Below are 17,719 nucleotides of genomic sequence, written 5' to 3'. Positions count from 1 at the left end.
GTGGAAATAAGACCATTTGCTTTGCTTGGAGGAAGTGTGAGATGGTAACAACAGATAAAGAACGATTTCACCGTGGAATGGTTGGACTAGCCTATCCAAGACCCCCATTGGTCGGATTTGCTCTCCTCCCTTCAGTTTAAATGCGTGAATAACTGAAAAATCTCAGTCGGAAACAATCACAGCAACCAGGTGACAAAACATTCTAAGTGCCGAAACTTCCAGCATGTACAAGTATTATTCTCGATTAAATGGAAAGAATTCGGGTCTAATAGGATACCCCTGCAATGCTTTCGTTGGCAGGGCCAAATTCCATCGGCCTAGTGGTAAGTTTCCTCGGTGATATGTCTACGAAACATCAACCTAATCTCCGTTTACTTCTGGTAAAGTTCAAATGACCAGATTTTGCTGGAAAAATGTAATTTCTATGTCTATATGTGTCTTGTCGAACATATCTAATTTATGTTCCATAGCTAGGAACTTTTTCCACATTAATCTGAAGCGGACCCTTTCAAAATTTAAAGTGCCACACACACTGCGCACGCAGTATTTTCATCAGCTGGTTTTGTGTAGACTAATTATAGGATTTCTATTTCACCCTATAGATCCACCCTATCCAGTGTATATTACATTTCAGTCATTTATTGATTTATATTAGTTTATATTGACATCGTCTTCAACAATTCAATCTAAAAAAAAAATCAATATAAAAGTAATAAGCTGAGGTAGGCTAAGCTATCTAATATAATAATGCTGGACCAGGGGCGGAGCCAAACATTCGGGGGTCAGCCCCAACCTATAGGACCTAGTCAAGGTTTGATATGAGCTTAAAGGAACTTCCAATGATGTTCCAGCAATACTGTTCCAGTGGTCTTTCGTCCTTGGTTTATTTTGTGAAACCAATGTCATAAGCATACTTGTGTTCTATATTGTCTTGGCAGGGAAATGTATTTCTGTTAAAACTTAGAGTACCACAAAAGTGAAAAACATGCATCTGTTTCCATCCACAATAAAAACCCTTCCTTTAACTCTTTCAGGTGTGTTGGGTCAGAAGTCAGCCCTTAAGTACCCGCCCCCAGACCTTTCCCCGATGCCTCCTTGTAATTTCAAACCAGATGAATATAAGGTAAAATGACAACCGTAGGTCCGTACAGAGTTTTTGATGGGGGTAAAAGAATGAAAACATGTGTGACTGCCACCCTGTAGGACCTGTCAAAAGAGCGTATGATGGAGATCCGCAAGCTCAACTGCCACCCAATGATAATGAAGGTGACGTACTACAAAAAACCTGTGTTCATCCACCAAGGACACATGCAGTGGCTATGGGATGTTGACGGCAGACGCTACCTGGATCTGTTTGCAGGGGTTGCTACCGTGAGCGTGGGGCATTGCCATCCGTAAGGTCCCTTACATTGTTCTATTTTATAGCAGAATGTTGAGTGCACTTCAGCATTGGTTTATATTTATTTACAAATACGTTTCCCGAAGCTCCTTTCATCATTCATTGGAGAGGGCAGTCTGGCTGGCTCACTTTTAAAATCTCAGAAGTTAGAGAAAACTGTGTTTAGTCATTAAGCATTGTGCTTAATGACTTATAGTGCCTGTACAACAACTCTCCCTTGAAAAAGACACATTGTCACACTGATATGAGTGGTTACAGTCTACCAGATTGTTGGTAGGTTTTAATTCCTAGTATTGTGTCTGTGCAGAAAAGTGAGGGAGGCTGCAGAACAGCAGCTCAGGAAACTATGGCACACCACTAACATCTATGTGTACTCTCCTCTCCATGAGTACTGTGAGAAGCTAGCAGCCCATTTTCCAGAGCCACTAAAGGTAGGAGTACAACAGTAGTCAAACCCTGTATGTATTATGTGTAAACCCAATTTTAACTTTCTTTAACAGGACCTGAATAAATATTAGTTGCCTTAAAAGTATTTTCTGAATTACTCAGGTTGTCTACCTGACAAACAGTGGCTCCGAGGCCAATGACCTGGCTATGCTCATGGCTAGACTCCACACTGGCAACTTTGACATTATAACCCTAAGGTGAGGTCACTGATCATTGTCCAGGAATAAGATCTAGCCCTTAACACTGCACGCTTCCGAGGGAATATATGTAAACAGTGACTAAGTTGAAGTGCACAAAATATCATATTTTTTTGCCCTAGTCCGAAAAAGACTATATAGCTACTAATATTTTTGTTTGGCAAATGAAAATGAATATTATACAAATATTCCCGTTTACATGCTGTGCATACAACGATTAACTGGTTTGTGTACAATGCACAGAGCTGACAGTAAACACGCAGAGTGTGTGTTGCAAACTGCTGTAAAAACCTCAATTAAGACACATATCCAAATGTGCAGTACTATACAGTGCACAGAACGCTCCTAAAACCCAAACAGCCTATATCGGCATATCCCACATCTTAATCAGAAAATACTACATTTGGAATATGGCCTAATTCAGAATATCCAAACAGAATTGTGTTTACATGACCCGTTGTATTGTCGTAGTCGGACAAAGTGGAATATTTGTGTGCATTTAAACGTACTCAGCGATAAAATGAAATATAGGAGGATACTAGGATAGTATGACGCATCCTCTTTTATGTCGGATGGCTTTAGATCTTAGCTAAGGTACTGCTAATATTAAAGCTACTATACTGTAGACTAAAAACGTTTTCAATGGAGATCTTAATTGAATGTTTTTCTTATTTCAGGACTAGGCTTAATCCATGTTGGGGAAAGTGGGCCTATGTGACCTTCTCTTCACAGTCCGGGATTAGTTGATTAACCTGTGTGTGTCTCTCTAAGGGGTTCCTACCATGGCGGAAGTCCTCAGACAATGGGTCTGACCTCCAACTCAGCATACAAGTACCCCATTGCCTCTGGAATAGGCTGCCACAATGCAAGTCTATGTTGGGTCACCTTGGCATACCGTTTTTTCTTTTTAGCACTGCCTGTGAGTTCCCTTAAGTTTATGGTGCTCTTTTCTCCTGACAGACCATGTGTCCTGATGTGTTTAGAGGGCCGTGGGGAGGAAGTCACTGCAGAGATTCCCCAATACAGACTAGCAGAGAATGTGACTGCTCCACAGGTACACACACTTTATGATGTTACACTTAATGACACATGCACACCAGTACTGTATGTATTGACACCAAAAGGCTCAAAAACATACACTCCTATGGAAACAGGCCAACACTCGACCTCCCTTAGGGGCTTCCACATCATATTTCTGGTCAAGTTGTGAAATTCGTATACCACATTAAACTTGAGTTAATGCACCATAACCAGGAGAATGCTTGAACACTCCTGGCTGTGCCTGGTTTGCTGATTTGTTTACTCACAGGGGGCTGTCACTAAGTAGCAAACAGGGAAGCAAGACAGACTGTGTTTGTGGTATTTTGTTCATAGGAGCCCATGTATGGAGTATGGTTTTCTATTCTCAGCGTGTGCTGAATAAAAATAACTTAACCAATCCATCTGTTAAAGTCTACAGTAAATGTGACCTTTGAGTCGATAGGTAACAAATGAAGTACAGCTGAGAGTTGTGCTCAGGCCTTAAAACATCAATGCCAAGAATGGCACTTAAAATACAGTCTAAAGTTCAAAGTCATTCACTTTAATTAAACATTTACCAATTCTAAGAAAATACCTCAAACCATTTACTTTATGACTTTCATGTATCAACTAGTAACTGTGGACTACAAGGAAACAGACTTGGGTCCGTGGAATCTTTTCCATGTTTGCAGAATTTTGGAAGAATGAGGTTCAGAAAGTGGTCATAATTGTATTGAGTGTACAGACCATTGGTACAGACGTATCATCTTGGCAGGAAGCTTCTGTTTTGCGACAGCTCTCTGACCAAGAAACCCAGTTTGAGATTAGATATCAGCGGAAGAAGGTTTTGCTATCTATCATTCCCCTGAATAATTAGCAAAGACACAACTAAGGGTGGAAAGCTTGGGTGGTCGAGAGAACAAGATATGAACATTTGTAACGTACTTAGCAGCAATGTCAGAAGAGCATAGATAGATTTCCCTGGGAACTTTGATGAGGATGATTGTATGTGCATAATATGACAGTAATATTTCTGACTGACACAGTGCCCCTTGGAGTCCACCACCTGAACTAGCTTAGACCATTTTCATAACCTCATATTCTATGAAAGACATACTCATGATCACCCGAAACTATAACAAAGCTATAATCCATAACCAAATAAAATTTGTTCTTTACGCCTTTGTTGACTGCAGGTCATTGTCAGGCAAATGACAAATACATTGGTCAACTCAAAGAAGTGTTTGCTACAAGTGTTCCAAGTCGAATTGCGGCTTTCTTTGGAGAACCCATTCAGGTATGGCTCTTAAGGTGATAAAGGCTTTTAACATGCTAAATGTTTCAAGGAAGTATTTTCTGAGTGAGTTCGATAAATCAGCCTGGGTGATTCTTGGCTGTCTGCAAACTATAATAAATCATTGTGATTCATCTGCTGGTTGTGGCTCACTGTAGACATATTTATTGTGTTTGAGTTTTGCTAATACTGTTTAAGTGTCACAATTGTTTGTATTTGAGTGAATGGGAAATGTATTTACAGGGTGTTGGAGGAGCTGTTCAGTACCCTAAAGATTACTTAAAGGACACCTACCAGCTTGTGAGGGAGCGTGGCGGCATCTGCATAGCTGATGAGGTTACATACGTGTCATTCCTTGTATACTCACAGTGCTTTACATGTTTCACAAACATACTACATCAAAAATACTTCCTATACTTAGAATACTCTATATTCTGTAGTTGTTTCATATATTAACTAGAGAGGGTACAATTTCTGGGGAAATTGTAGGGTGTGCTTGCTTGCGTCGGTTGCACAGGGGTCCGTTTTTGGATGACATTTTTACAACTGATATTTCTCTATATTTTATATAAAAATGCATACTTATTATTCATAAAGATTACATAGATTTAAAAGCATTTTTTTGCTGCTCATTTACAACTGAAAATACGAGTGAAGTGTAGAATGAAATAGATATCTTCTCATTTCCCCTGCAAGAGGCAGCCTCATCGTTGAATCAAAACGAATAAATTTGGCAGACCGGTGTAAAAATTGACCTAATCTCTATGACTTAAACGTCCTTTAAAGTTTTTCCCTTCTCGTGATATTTTAAGGCATTTAGCCTACTCATTGCATTCATTCATTAATAAAGAACCCCCTTTGAAGATTATTCTACAACGTTACCGGCAGTAGAAGATGGAATCGCGATTCAGACAGTCCCATCTGCTAACTGAAAATATGCCCCCCAAAACGTAAATAAGATTGACATTTATTTAGTGGAAAATCGCTCATTCATAAAAAGCTCACTGGTAGCGATCATTGTCAGTAACAACGCAAAATGCGATATAGCCCTGTGTGGAGAAGCTGCCCCGGTAAATTGTACTACTACGGTACAGTAGTAGACTACTGCTGTGTTCGTCTTGGTAGCGATTGCGTTGGTTGAATTGGATTTAACGTTCCGTTGTACGGTTTAGGCTGAAATTAATTATTTTCATGAACAGATTGACAACGTTTAGGCTGTGGCAATGAAGTTCAGGTTAGTAGTTAGATAGACTTTTGATTTAAGTAAGGGGAGTTCCTAAACAGCTGTGTACTGTAGATGTTTTTGTAGTGTGTCTCGCGTAAGCTACAGCGTTGCAGTGAGCTACACTGATTTGAAACCACAAGTAATGGTAATTTCACCAACAAATCGTTTACTAATGTCAGAATAAATCCTACAACGAAAATGTATATGTGAGGAATGTTTATTTTAACGATTGAAAACAGATACATCATAGACCACTGTAGTATGTGTTGCCCGGGCAACACAGGCTAATGTCATGATGCTAATACTTCAGTGAAATAGTAGACTACTGTTTCCGAAAGTAGATGTACTTCCTTAATAATATCAGCTTATACTGTACATTACACATGACAATTGTGTGTCATATCACAAAGTAAAATGAGTAAATAGTTATCACCCTGGCCTCTTTGCTTGTGGCGTTTCTGCAGCTGCCTTGCAGTAAAGCTATAGTTAGCCTAGCTATCCCCCAAGTTAACAGATGCGAAACGAATGTTCTGCCAAAGGTAGTCACGCGTGTTTTCGTGACGTTAGTGACGTAGTGACGTTAGTAACGTCAGTGACTGTGGCTAGCAAATTAGCCACCGTTAGCTTCACTTTTCGCCACAAAAACTTAACTGACGCCTAAACCATGCAACAGAACGTAAATTCCAATAGAAGCAACTCAATCGCTACCAAGACGAAACTTTTGACACCTACTTTGTCTATGTAGGCCAAATATTGACTGAGTTTTAGGGGGGCAAAAAGAATAATAATAATAATATATATGTGAGAGAACAAAGGTTGTGCTCTCGCCGAAGGCTTGAGCACACCCATTGAAACTATCAGAAACTCTCTGAACATTCACAGTCATACTGAGTGTGTGATTTCTGTCTGGATCTCAGGTTCAGACAGGATTTGGCCGTACAGGAAGTCACTTTTGGGGATTCGAAGGTCACGATGTGATGCCAGACATGGTGACCATGGCAAAGGGGATTGCTAATGGATTCCCAATGGGAGCTGTTGTCACAACACCAGGTTAGACCAGCAATTTATTTTTGTATTTATGTAATAATACCAGTTACGTCCCCTGTTGTTACGTCCCCTTCATGTATTTTTATATGTATCTCTATGCATCTGTCTAACTGCCTAGCTATTTGTCTATTACTGAGCCATAGTAACCTGGTTACCAAGTAACACTGAAGTCAGTTATTTTCCAGAGATTGCCGCTTCCTTTGCCAAGGGAGTTCACTTCAACACCTTTGGAGGAAACCCTGTGGCTTGTGCCATTGGCTCTGCAGTACTGGATGTAAGAACAACACTAACATTTTCTAGCTCTATGATTGTAAAAAAGGTAATGTGTGTGGTCAGATCTAATTGGGAAAATTTTGCCACGGTACATTGGAAATATGAACAACTTAAACTTCTTTCCCATAGAAAACTATGTACTACTCATGCTTAAGCCATAGACATTTTTACTTGCTGATGTATTAAGATGCTAGATTAAGTGTCAATTTATATTGACTTGACCACCCCCATCTCTGGTGTACTGAATTACAATGTGGACACACATTGACTCCTAGCAAATATAGATAGCTGGCAAATAATATTGCTTCTGTCAACCACTAAGGACTTCAGTTGCTCGGCATTTGAAACCGTATGTACACTCATACAAATTTGTCACCTACTGACTTTTTGTGTGTGAGATGTATTTACCTAGAGCAGAAAGCAGATTTTAACTGCAGTCATTTTCAATATAACAGTTTATGTTCAATTGCCGTTATTTGTATGTTCACTTTCAGACAATCAAGGAAGACGGCACCCAGAAGATCAGTGATGAGGTGGGGACTTATCTATTGACAGAGCTGGCCAAGCTCAGGGACAATTATGAGATCATTGGTGATGTTCGTGGAAAGGGCCTACAGATTGGCGTAGAGATGGTGAAAGACAAGGTAGGTCATGAGGTTACAGTTGTTGTTTTTTTTAGCTAAATGTTGTCTTAATTGTGAGTCCTTTTCTAATCCAATAGCATGAATGTTCATACCATACAGGGGGAGTGTGTACAATACACACAATGTGTTGGCCTAAAGCTAACAACTTGTCTAGGGGGGAGGAAAAACATTGTGAAGACTGAAAAAGTTAATGTGGAGAAAAATGTAGATGGTCCATGTGAGAAGGGTTGTGCGCAATTTCTTGTTGATCCCATAAATAACTCTTATGTGACTCTACCTCATGTGCTGGGCATGGTTCAGACCAGTACTAGTTAAACATTACACTGGAGGCAACTGTGCAAAATGCATAACACTGTGCTACGTTATGTCATGTTTTGTTCCCACTCTGGACACTGTTTTTAATTATTTATGTATCCCAGGACATTTTGGCAGATGGTAGGTCTAAATGGATTACTTGGACAAAATATTACAAGTGAAAGACATCAACTACCCAGCTTGTTGTTTTCCCTCTCCAGGCTAGCAGGGCCCCCCTGCCTGCAGAGGCCATGAATGAGATCTTTGAGGACACCAAAGACATGGGTGTTCTCATAGGGAAGGGTGGCCTGTATGGACAGGTAGGATCACATTCCTTCCACACTGTTTGAGTGACAATAATACATGTTTTCATATTGATGGGTGGAGATGTTTAAAAGGATCACATTCCCCTTTTTATAACAAATTGCACAATAGTGTATCCTGACCAGGTAATCATCTGCTGATGCCATCACAATAACCTTTTCTAAATCCTATTAACGGTCATAATTCACAGTATATCTCAATCCAAATGACTGCGAACGTAACCATTGAGTTCATAGGAATATAAATACATATATTTTTTATTTCACAGGACATGGCACTCTGCATAGAGTAGAGGGGTATAATATTGATAGAAGTGTTCTGTCTTATCTTGTCTGCAAAATAACTGGAATTCTTTTGGAATGAGTCACCTGCTGAATTGTTATTATTATTCTCTCAGTATTTCTTTGTGTTATTCATCCCGTCTCCAGACATTCCGGATCAAGCCTCCAATGTGCATCACCATGGATGATGCTAATTTCTTCCTGGCTGTGTTCAACCAGGCCATTCAGAACTACCTGGCCAGGAAATGATCCTAAATGTTTTGCTGTCAGCAAGAGCCAAGAAAGGGAACCAAGTTGGTTCCCTTTGGTTGTTCTCTTCAATGTTCCACATCCCTCTCACCCAATATCTAAGCAAGAGTTATTTGAATGTCCACATACATCACTAAGGCCCTACAGGGTCCTCCTACTCACTGTATCTGTTGATGCCTGACTGGTGTGCACACTGAGCTCTCTTGGTATTTTCGGCGTAGGAGTATTGAAAAGAGAGAACCAGGAGATTACATATTAGTGACATTATTTAAAAAAAATTACTTGGCTATAATTAAATTGTCTGTAACTAGCTGGATTTGAATGTGTACATACACCTTTTAAAAGTTGTAATGTAAATGTATTACTTCTAACCCACTACCCTCAGTAAAAGAAATACCTTGCAACTAAGTTGTGTAGTAAACCCTTTACCCCAGGGTAACTTGCAGAGGGCCTTTCCATTCTTTAACATTTCTTGGAAGGCGCAGTGGCTCATACCTGTAAAGTGCGTGGGAGACTGATTAACGTGTTTAAACATGCTTCATGGTGAGCTATTCAAACCAGCCTCCTCACTTGTCTATCTTTTGCGTACAGTACCAGTCAAAAGTTTGGACACATTTGTACATTCTTTGATCCAATGCTTAAAATGATTCCTGCCCGAAAAAGGCAGAAGCATGTTTATTGGTTGTTTATTGGCATAAATGCAAACAAGCAGTATCACTTTCAGTGTTTTGTACGAGGTGAATGGGGCTGTTGTCATTTCTTTGGGCACAGTTGAAACTCCTGGCACACAGTTGAAAAGTCTAGCCCGATGGAGGTTCTTCAGTTGTAGGCAGACAACTATACAGGATGAAGACATTTTTATGGTGTGAAAGTTTTCTTCAGCCAGGTCATGGAAGTGCTTGAATCGGGAAAACTTGTGTTGGAAAGCCACTGCTTTGCTGATTGTTGTTCAGAATGTTCAGGAACCATCCAAATGTTTAATATTTATGGTGAACAAAAGATGGGACGTTCATTTCCTGATGAATGTAACTACATTTAACTTTTTTTTGGTGCCCATATGTTCAGTACTCTGTCCTGTTCTATTGTCTTATAGGCCTGCTGTATTTCCACCGGTGCTATGATTTTTCTTTCTTGTATGTCTATGAATCCCTGGGTGGGAAATGCAGCCCCAATTTACATGTATAAATAAATGTTAAATAAAAATAAAGACGCAGTGGTTGGAGACGAGCAGGTCATCTTCTCATCAAAATGCTTTTCACAATAACATTGTAGCCATTTTTATAATATAGAAAAACTACAAACAGCTATTGTGTGACGCTGTCTGTTTTAGACAGTCTGAGCATTTAAATTTCAGACGGCTCTGCTTGTAAAGCTCCGCTGACGAATGCCATCTCACCACCATGGATGTCACACCTGTCATTTTAATTAGATCACCTGGACCGTAAGTGTCGCTATCTGGACTTCTTCGTGTCTTTCTTGCTCCTTGCAGTGCTGCGTGGAGGGCCAGAAGAGAGGGCGGTGGCATGACCCGTGGACTTCAAGTGGTCAAACAGCTTGTTCCTGGTAGAAAACTCGTAGTGGCAGGTCACACAGTGCAGGTTCCCCTCTCTCTGGAAGAGGGTTCGGGGGGGGGGGGGGGGGTCAGGAATTTGTTATGGTATAGGCCTACTATTACTGAGACTACCTGAGAGTCAAGCACAGATAATTGACAGCAATGGCAGGACTAATGCGTGAGGTGGTGACGCGAGAGAGGGAGCTAACTTTAGAAGGAGGCAGGTGATACATACCTCAGGTGCTTGCTCTCCTCCTGCCTGGGGTTTCACATTCTTTTTTAAATCTTTCTCTTTGCTCTTCTTTCCCTTCGCCTTTACAGAACTGGTAGGAACAAACAACAAACTGATAAATTCACTCAGTCCTGATGTATAAAAATATTACCAGAAGTGTAGAGATAGAACTAGAATATGATTATACATGACCAGGTTCAAGTAAAGTTTATGGAAAGAAAAACAGGTCCCACTTTATTTGTACTCTTAAATCTAGTGTGTTTATCACTCATGCCAGTGTTAGTTATTGTAAACTACAGCAATTGCAACTCATTGACCACATATTTCCTGAGCTCTGTAACTTGTTGGCATTTCGAAATCTCATGGCTCTTTTTTTTTGCCATAGTATTGAAATATATAAATTTAATTTCGCTCTGGATAAGAGCGTCTGCTAAATGACTGAATGTAAATGTAAATGGTATATTTAAGTTGAGAAGGCTGGAATTGTGAAATTTAAAATTCTGTATAATCACAGGTAAAGGTCACCTCTTTGTCTCTGAAGAGTGGACATCCTCTTGTTCCACTGGCTCTGCCGGCGTCTGGGCTTCCTCCACATGGCCCATATCAATAGGCGGGGGGGTTTCCGGGTCTTTCTGAGTCTCAGGAGGGGTGGACTCTGACACAGGAGGGGTGGACTCTGTCTCAGGAGGGGTGGACTCTGACACAGGGTCCCCCTGCTCCTCCTCTGTGACACACTGGGAGAACAAGATATATTGGTGAGATAAGATACAGCCATAAATAACAATTGCCATCGAGATTGAATTACAAGGGCAGGACATAAAATGACTCACTTGCACAACTTTCTGTTGTCTCTTTTTCTTCTTCTGCTTTTTGGACAACCTGAGAACATGACATAATTCATGACCATTTCTGAGGACGTTCTCCTTGTTAAGTTACTTTCATAAACCACATCAAAATAATAGGAATAAAAACTTTCCTTAGGTTAGTTTCATCATTCAAACTTTTTTATGTGTATGTACTCTGACATGGTTTCTCTTGTTAAGGTAATTACACACTTTGGTCTCAGTACATCCTCATCGACCCCCTCGTCGTCCTTCATCCTTCCAGCCTCATTCTTGTCGTCAGAGTTTAGACTCAGTGACTCCTCCTCGTCCTCCAGCTGTTGCCGTAGCAATGCCACCAGCTCTCTGTGCTTTTTGGACTTTTCATGATTCTTCATGCTGCAGAAGAAGAAAAATACCAGAACAGAATGCAACGCTTTGTATGAACTCAGTTGCTTCACAGAATCACACAGGAAAATGTACTTGACTGTGATCAAAGAGAAATAGACGGCTATTGGGCAAAACCAACAAGCAGAAGTGTAAAAGGGTTTTGGGGATAACAGAAAGCCTGGTGGTGACCAAATCTTTCACTGATCTAATCCTAAATGTGTGGCTTCATGTTTCCAGGAGCACCTACAGGTCCTGAAGGGGCCCTGCTCACTCACGCTTTATCCGATTTGAAGAACTTGTCACATGCAGGGCAGTAGAGGTCATTATAGTAGTCCATGACCTCATCCTCTCCATCTGGTAGCTCATTGTCTGTGGAAGAGAGACCAGGTGTGTCACACTGGATTGGCCCCCACAAATCTCTTAAGTGCTGTGCAAATAAAACGCACATACGTATAATCCTACATGGCTGGCGTACTGTATGCACAGTATTTTACAAAGTACAAATCTCTTAATGGATAACTACAACAACAACAAAAATCTAACGACTGATGAATACTGTAGGTGGGCCTAGTTCTCAACTGGTTTGGGCTTACTATGCTATACACACAGATTGCAACAGATAAAAGTAGATAATAGGAAAATCCAGATGAACATTGCTGAACTTCTGACCTCCCATGCTCTGGTCCGGCTTGTCTTGAGCGTCTGCTTCCTCTTCACTCTCAGAAGCGTCGCCAAACTCCTCCTCGTACTGGGCCTCTATCTGCTGCAGCTCCTTCTCCAACTCAGACATGGCCGCCCAACTCTGCTCTTTATACTCCTCTGCCAACCTGGATGTTGTGAGTACACAATTAGGTGTGTGTATTTGTGTTGTGTATTGGTGTGTGTTCAAAAACATTCCGTACTGTACTTTCCCCTTACAGAGAATGTTTGGGGTTGGTCAACCTGCTCTGGGCTTAAGGTCAATGCGAGGCTACTACAGAATGTGCAAACAGTCCTTTAGTACCGATTAAGCATACTAAATTGCTGTAGCTTAATCCCCACTGTGAACAAAATTGTACTTGACAAAGCTACCATTTGTTTTCTTAAGGACACACATTCTACAGAGGGTGTATTTCAATTGCACCATTACTCTTCCACTTTCTGTCAGATTCCACAATTGGTTGGGAGCCCGTCACTCACTTGGCCTGGTTGAGTTTCTGCTTGCGTCTCAGCTCCTCCACCTTCTTGGCCTTTTCCGTGTTCTGTTCCTCCACAAGCTTCTTGTGGGCCTGTACCCTGCGGTCACGCTTGCGCACATAGGCCACTAGTTGGCGCAACAGCTCACTGCGCTCCTTCCTGGCCTTGTCACGGACCTTCTTGTTCTCCTTCTCCATGGCTCTTTTCTCCCAGCGGTTGGATGCCTGCCGTGTGTCGTACTCCTCCTTCCAGGCAAAGTTCTTCCTGGTGGAGAAACTCTGCCAGTAGCCATAGAACAGGTGCACTACCTAAGGGGAGGGGGCAATAAGCCAAAATTCAGTATCTGGACCAAAAGCAAAAATATATGTTAATTCTCCATTTTGTTCTCCAGTTTTATACTATGCAGGAAAAACAAAATCAAAAGTCAAGTCTGATTTCTATTAAATATGGAATATACAATGGTGAATGGCAATTACTTTAGTCAGTTTCAAGTTATCAGGAAATTGTGCATTCTTCGTTTAATGTGGAAGGGTACCAACAAATTTGAGCACGTCTGTATATTGATTCTACACTACTGGAAGGAGGCACACAAAGCTGATATAAATGTTTTGTCTTTTCTCAGCAAAACTACGTCATTTGTACCAGGAAGGCCATGAACGTGTTTCACTATCAGTGTGAGCAGTTATTACCGTGTCATAATCGCTCTGAGAATCACCAAACGTAGGAAACTCATCATCCTCCTCGTCCTCTTCTTTGCTGTGCTCCATCTCCTCTTTCACAATGGACTCATACAGGTTTCTGTACACAGTGTAGAAACCCTGTGAGAAAGGAGGGAGTGAGGCAGACAGACAGACACAGTTAATCTGACAAACCCAGCTCTCCATATCAAACATCCTGACATTGCAGCATTTGACAAACAATAGACTGCAACACAAACACTGTGGTAATACTGCAAGGTGATATCACACCCCTCACTGAGTCATGCATGTCAGGAGGTTCTAGCTGCATGTGCTCTGTTTGGTCCCAGTTTCATGTTAAGCACCACCTGCTCTTCATTTACAGCATACTATAATGTGACTAAGCATCAGAGGAGAAAAGGAAGAATTTATAAATAAATAGATGGAATAAGAGAGTAAATTGAAAATAGACAGTTCCATCCATAATGTGCTATTGCTATTACACCGGCTTATACATGACCAGAGGGGGTTCTGAAATGAGAAGTTGATGTCCAAATCCATAGGTTGAGGTGATGAGCATTGTGAAATAATTCACATTTTGAGTTCAGTCAAGACACTCACATATTAGACTTAGATTAGCCTGTGTTCTGCTCCTCTCTCTCACCAACCGTCTCTGGAGGAGGGGATCCCTCTCTGAATTGCTCCTCCCAAGGTTTCTTCCATTTTTCTCCTGTTGAGAGTTTTTTGGGAGTTTTTCCTTGTCTTCCTTGAGGGTTTAGGTTGGTTGAGGGGCAGTTCTATGTGCATATGCGAAGCCCTCTGTGACATGCTTGCGTGTAAAAAGGGCTATACAAATACATTTGATTTGATTTGATTTAGACTTGAGCATTTATTGATAACCATGACATGGAAATAAGTTTGACTTTGGCGGAGTGGATGATCTAAGGGAAGCGCTCCCTGCCTCCTCAATGCGATACATACATACATGACATATGAGGCAGGGAGCAATAGACATATAATCCCCCTGATGAACATAACATACAGACAGCACAGGGGAGAAGGGGATGGTGGAGGGCGGCAGCAGCACTGATCATACAACAACCGGGTTGAGTGTGTGCTTATGGGCTTGTGCTGGCTAATGTGCTGGCTTGGTGTGGTAATGAGCGGATGACACCCACTGCCCGAGTGCCATGCCTGAACTAGCTTCGCTCATTTGTGGCAGCAGAACTTGTGCAGGTCTTTGGCTGTGTGTGTTGTTGTTATTCTGCTGTTTCTATGAAGGTTGCTAAGAAACACCAGGAACAATATGTTCCATAAAATAAATCTTATAACATTCTAATTACCTGTGCATAAACTGAGCTGACATTTATTTGGTTAAATAAATAAATACAATTTCCATAGTCCATTATAGGCTCTCTATCCACATAAGACATTCGACTATATAGTTATTAATTTCCTCTCAAATTTGTCCCTAGCTCCTTTCAATAATAAAAAGAGCTGTACATGCTCTGCAATGCATTGTGCACATTAAATTCATTCAGTAAATAATATTCAGCTAAACAGTGAGAGGATTGAGGAAGGAAACACACTAGGGCTGTGGGATATGACCAAGATCTCATATCCTGATATAGATCCTTTCATATCCCGATAACGATAAGCTACACACGATATGGCACATTTTTGTAATGATCTATTATTAAATTATATATATACACATATATACACCCACACACACACACACACACACACTCGACAAATAAAAAGAACATCAATCATATTTGAGTTCTTCTTTTCAACCAAAACTGTGAACATTTTGGTCGCATATGCTCCCAAAATTGAATCTGTGCGACCTCAAAAAATATTTGGGAGTGTAGTGGACTACTTGTACATTATTAACTGGACAGGTTCAAGTGGACACTGTACCTTGAAGAGCGCAGTGAGTTCTGGGCTACATTGTGGGTAGCCAGCTATGTTTTTGGTTCAAAAATTATGGTCTTTCTAGGCCTACATGAATAAACAACGCACAAAGTTGTGTGCCAAAAGGGAGAAGAACTAAACTGCCAAAAACTGTTCAGCTTTTTGGAATAGTAGGACCTACATTTAACATTGTGTAGGGCCCACAGAGGCTATAGCTTCACCTGTAACGACTTCCCAGTGACTACAGTTACAGTTGATTTAGATTTTGCTGCCAACTCCTGGTAGTAAATTGTCACTGCATGTTTGTATGCCCGCCACAATATTAATACATAATTAGAATATGACAACGGCTTTAGTAAGAACATATACAGTATTTTCCCATGGGAAAATGTGTCCAAACTTTTGACTGGTACTGTATATATATATATATAATGTATTGTATAAATACCACTACATATTTAGAATGCAACTGACCATCTAGAACAAAAACCTAGGGGGAGACACAATGAGGCCTATTTGATATTACAAATACACTCACCTTCTCATCATCTCCATAACCAGAGTAGCAAGACACGGTGAAGTACTGGAGCAGATCGATGCTGTTGTCCTCATAGTCTCCACTCACGCCTCCCTTCAGGAGGGCTTCTCTGTGGTTATCATACCTGAAAAGGACCAGAGTCTAAATGGACTGTCTGAGAACAGGATTGTTCTCTAGATAGTATCTAGAGGTCTTTGTGCTGAGGTGAAGTCTTATGTGGAAAACTATTATATTTTTCCACATTTAACAACAGCATGGAGAAAGGCATTTAGACTCTATGGCCCAGTTCCCCAGAAATGGATGAAGCCTCATCCTAAAGTAAGAGAACATTTCAATGAAGATCTCCATTAAAAACGTTTTTAGTCTAGGACTAGGCTAAATCCATGTCTGGGAAACTGGGCCTATATGTCTACGTCAGTCTGTAATGATGAGAAGTGGACTCACCAAGCCCTTTCCTGTGGGTCACTCAGGACATCATAAGCAGCCTGAAGAAGCTTGAAGTGCTCTGCTGCCTCTTCGGGATTGTCCAAGTTTTTGTCTGACAATAACACAATACTGTCACACACTGACACAAAACTAGTGACAGTTGAACGAAAGACGTATTGTATACCCGAAGAACCAGTCGATTGCTTAACTAGTCATTTATTTTTCCTTAAGGCTAATGATAGATACTATAATTTATCATGGCTGGTTACTATGCATTTTTATGATTTCTGCCTTGGGAATATGATACATGTTTGTGATAAAGGACATATTCCGGGAATTGGCAATTGAATGTGGAACACAGCCGCAGCCATCTCCGGGCTCTATGGATACATTACGAGAGCATATCTTGCTATTCTACCATCAGCAGACAAGTCTGCAAAAATATTCAGGTATGAACCTGTGGTATTGATAAGGCGGACTATTAGCAATCATTATGGGGAATTTGAATAAGACGCGGAGGTAATCTCATTATGAACTCTTTAGTAACAGTTAACTGTGTATATGATCCTTTAGAAAAGAAACCTTCAAGTTTTCAAATAGTGAAATAGAACAGCCCTGTAATTTTAAATACATAACATTACTGTCAATTTACAATACTGATCTGAACAAACAAACCGGTTGGGAACTAGCTAGCGCTAACTAGCTAAATCATACCTGGATGCCACTTCAAAGCCAATTTGCGATAGGCCTTCTTCAGGTCATCATCACTGGCGTCTCTCTTGACTCCCAACACCTCGTAATGACACTTCATTTTGAATTAATCTGTTTCCCAGCAGAAACTAAGGTTGGTAACTGACTATACTTTATCACTGTTCTCTTCTTGGCTTGCTAACGTGGCTCTGGACTTGTTCTGTCTGGCGTGGTAGGCTAGCTACAACTAGAACACCTGCTACCGTAAGAGTAGGCTACTTTCTGATTAGTGAGAAGAAATAAAACAGCTAGCAGCTTTTTAAGCCATGTTAAAAAAGTACATTAAATATCCCATTATATACATTTCTAGCATCATTGTGACTTTACTATCTCCCCCATGCATACTCTCAGCTCAATCTTACGTAAACACACCACACTACACTGACTGGCTGAGTCGCAATCCATTTGACGTCATTCAACATCGACGTTTGGTCGCATAGATATGTTTGGTCGCACTTCCACCGGTTTGGCCGATGATCCGGAGAACTCGGTTCCCGTTACCCATTCCTTGCAAGTGCGCAAAATTATGACGTTTTCTCTTGTTGC

At 40.8% G+C, this 17,719-nt stretch overlaps 2 protein-coding genes across 2 annotated transcripts; one reads left to right on the top strand and one right to left on the bottom strand.

Annotated features, from left to right (window-relative positions):
- Positions 1-223: 223 nt before the first annotated feature.
- On the top strand, positions 224-9,052 carry agxt2 (alanine--glyoxylate aminotransferase 2). The gene is made up of 14 exons (XM_067250656.1): positions 224-323; positions 1,035-1,123; positions 1,204-1,394; positions 1,707-1,830; positions 1,949-2,043; positions 2,815-2,908; positions 3,004-3,097; positions 4,260-4,360; positions 4,601-4,693; positions 6,500-6,632; positions 6,815-6,903; positions 7,397-7,546; positions 8,062-8,160; positions 8,593-9,052. The coding sequence occupies exons 1-14, from the start codon at positions 224-226 to the stop codon at positions 8,692-8,694; spliced, it is 1,554 nt and encodes a 517-aa protein (XP_067106757.1). The 3' UTR covers positions 8,695-9,052.
- On the bottom strand, positions 9,051-17,536 carry dnajc21 (DnaJ heat shock protein family (Hsp40) member C21). Its single transcript, XM_067250655.1, has 12 exons — positions 17,138-17,536; positions 16,442-16,535; positions 15,998-16,121; positions 13,555-13,683; positions 12,869-13,173; positions 12,359-12,516; positions 11,965-12,058; positions 11,534-11,698; positions 11,309-11,357; positions 11,004-11,212; positions 10,482-10,569; positions 9,051-10,304 (listed from the first exon to the last, which is right to left on the bottom strand). Exons 1-12 carry the CDS (start codon positions 17,232-17,234, stop codon positions 10,146-10,148), a joined length of 1,671 nt encoding a protein of 556 aa, XP_067106756.1. The 5' UTR covers positions 17,235-17,536; the 3' UTR covers positions 9,051-10,145.
- Positions 17,537-17,719: the final 183 nt, after the last annotated feature.

Source organism: Osmerus mordax, chromosome 14 (genome assembly GCF_038355195.1).
Source record: "Osmerus mordax isolate fOsmMor3 chromosome 14, fOsmMor3.pri, whole genome shotgun sequence".
NCBI lineage: Eukaryota > Metazoa > Chordata > Actinopteri > Osmeriformes > Osmeridae > Osmerus > Osmerus mordax.
This window is presented reverse-complemented; position numbering and strand designations above follow the sequence as displayed.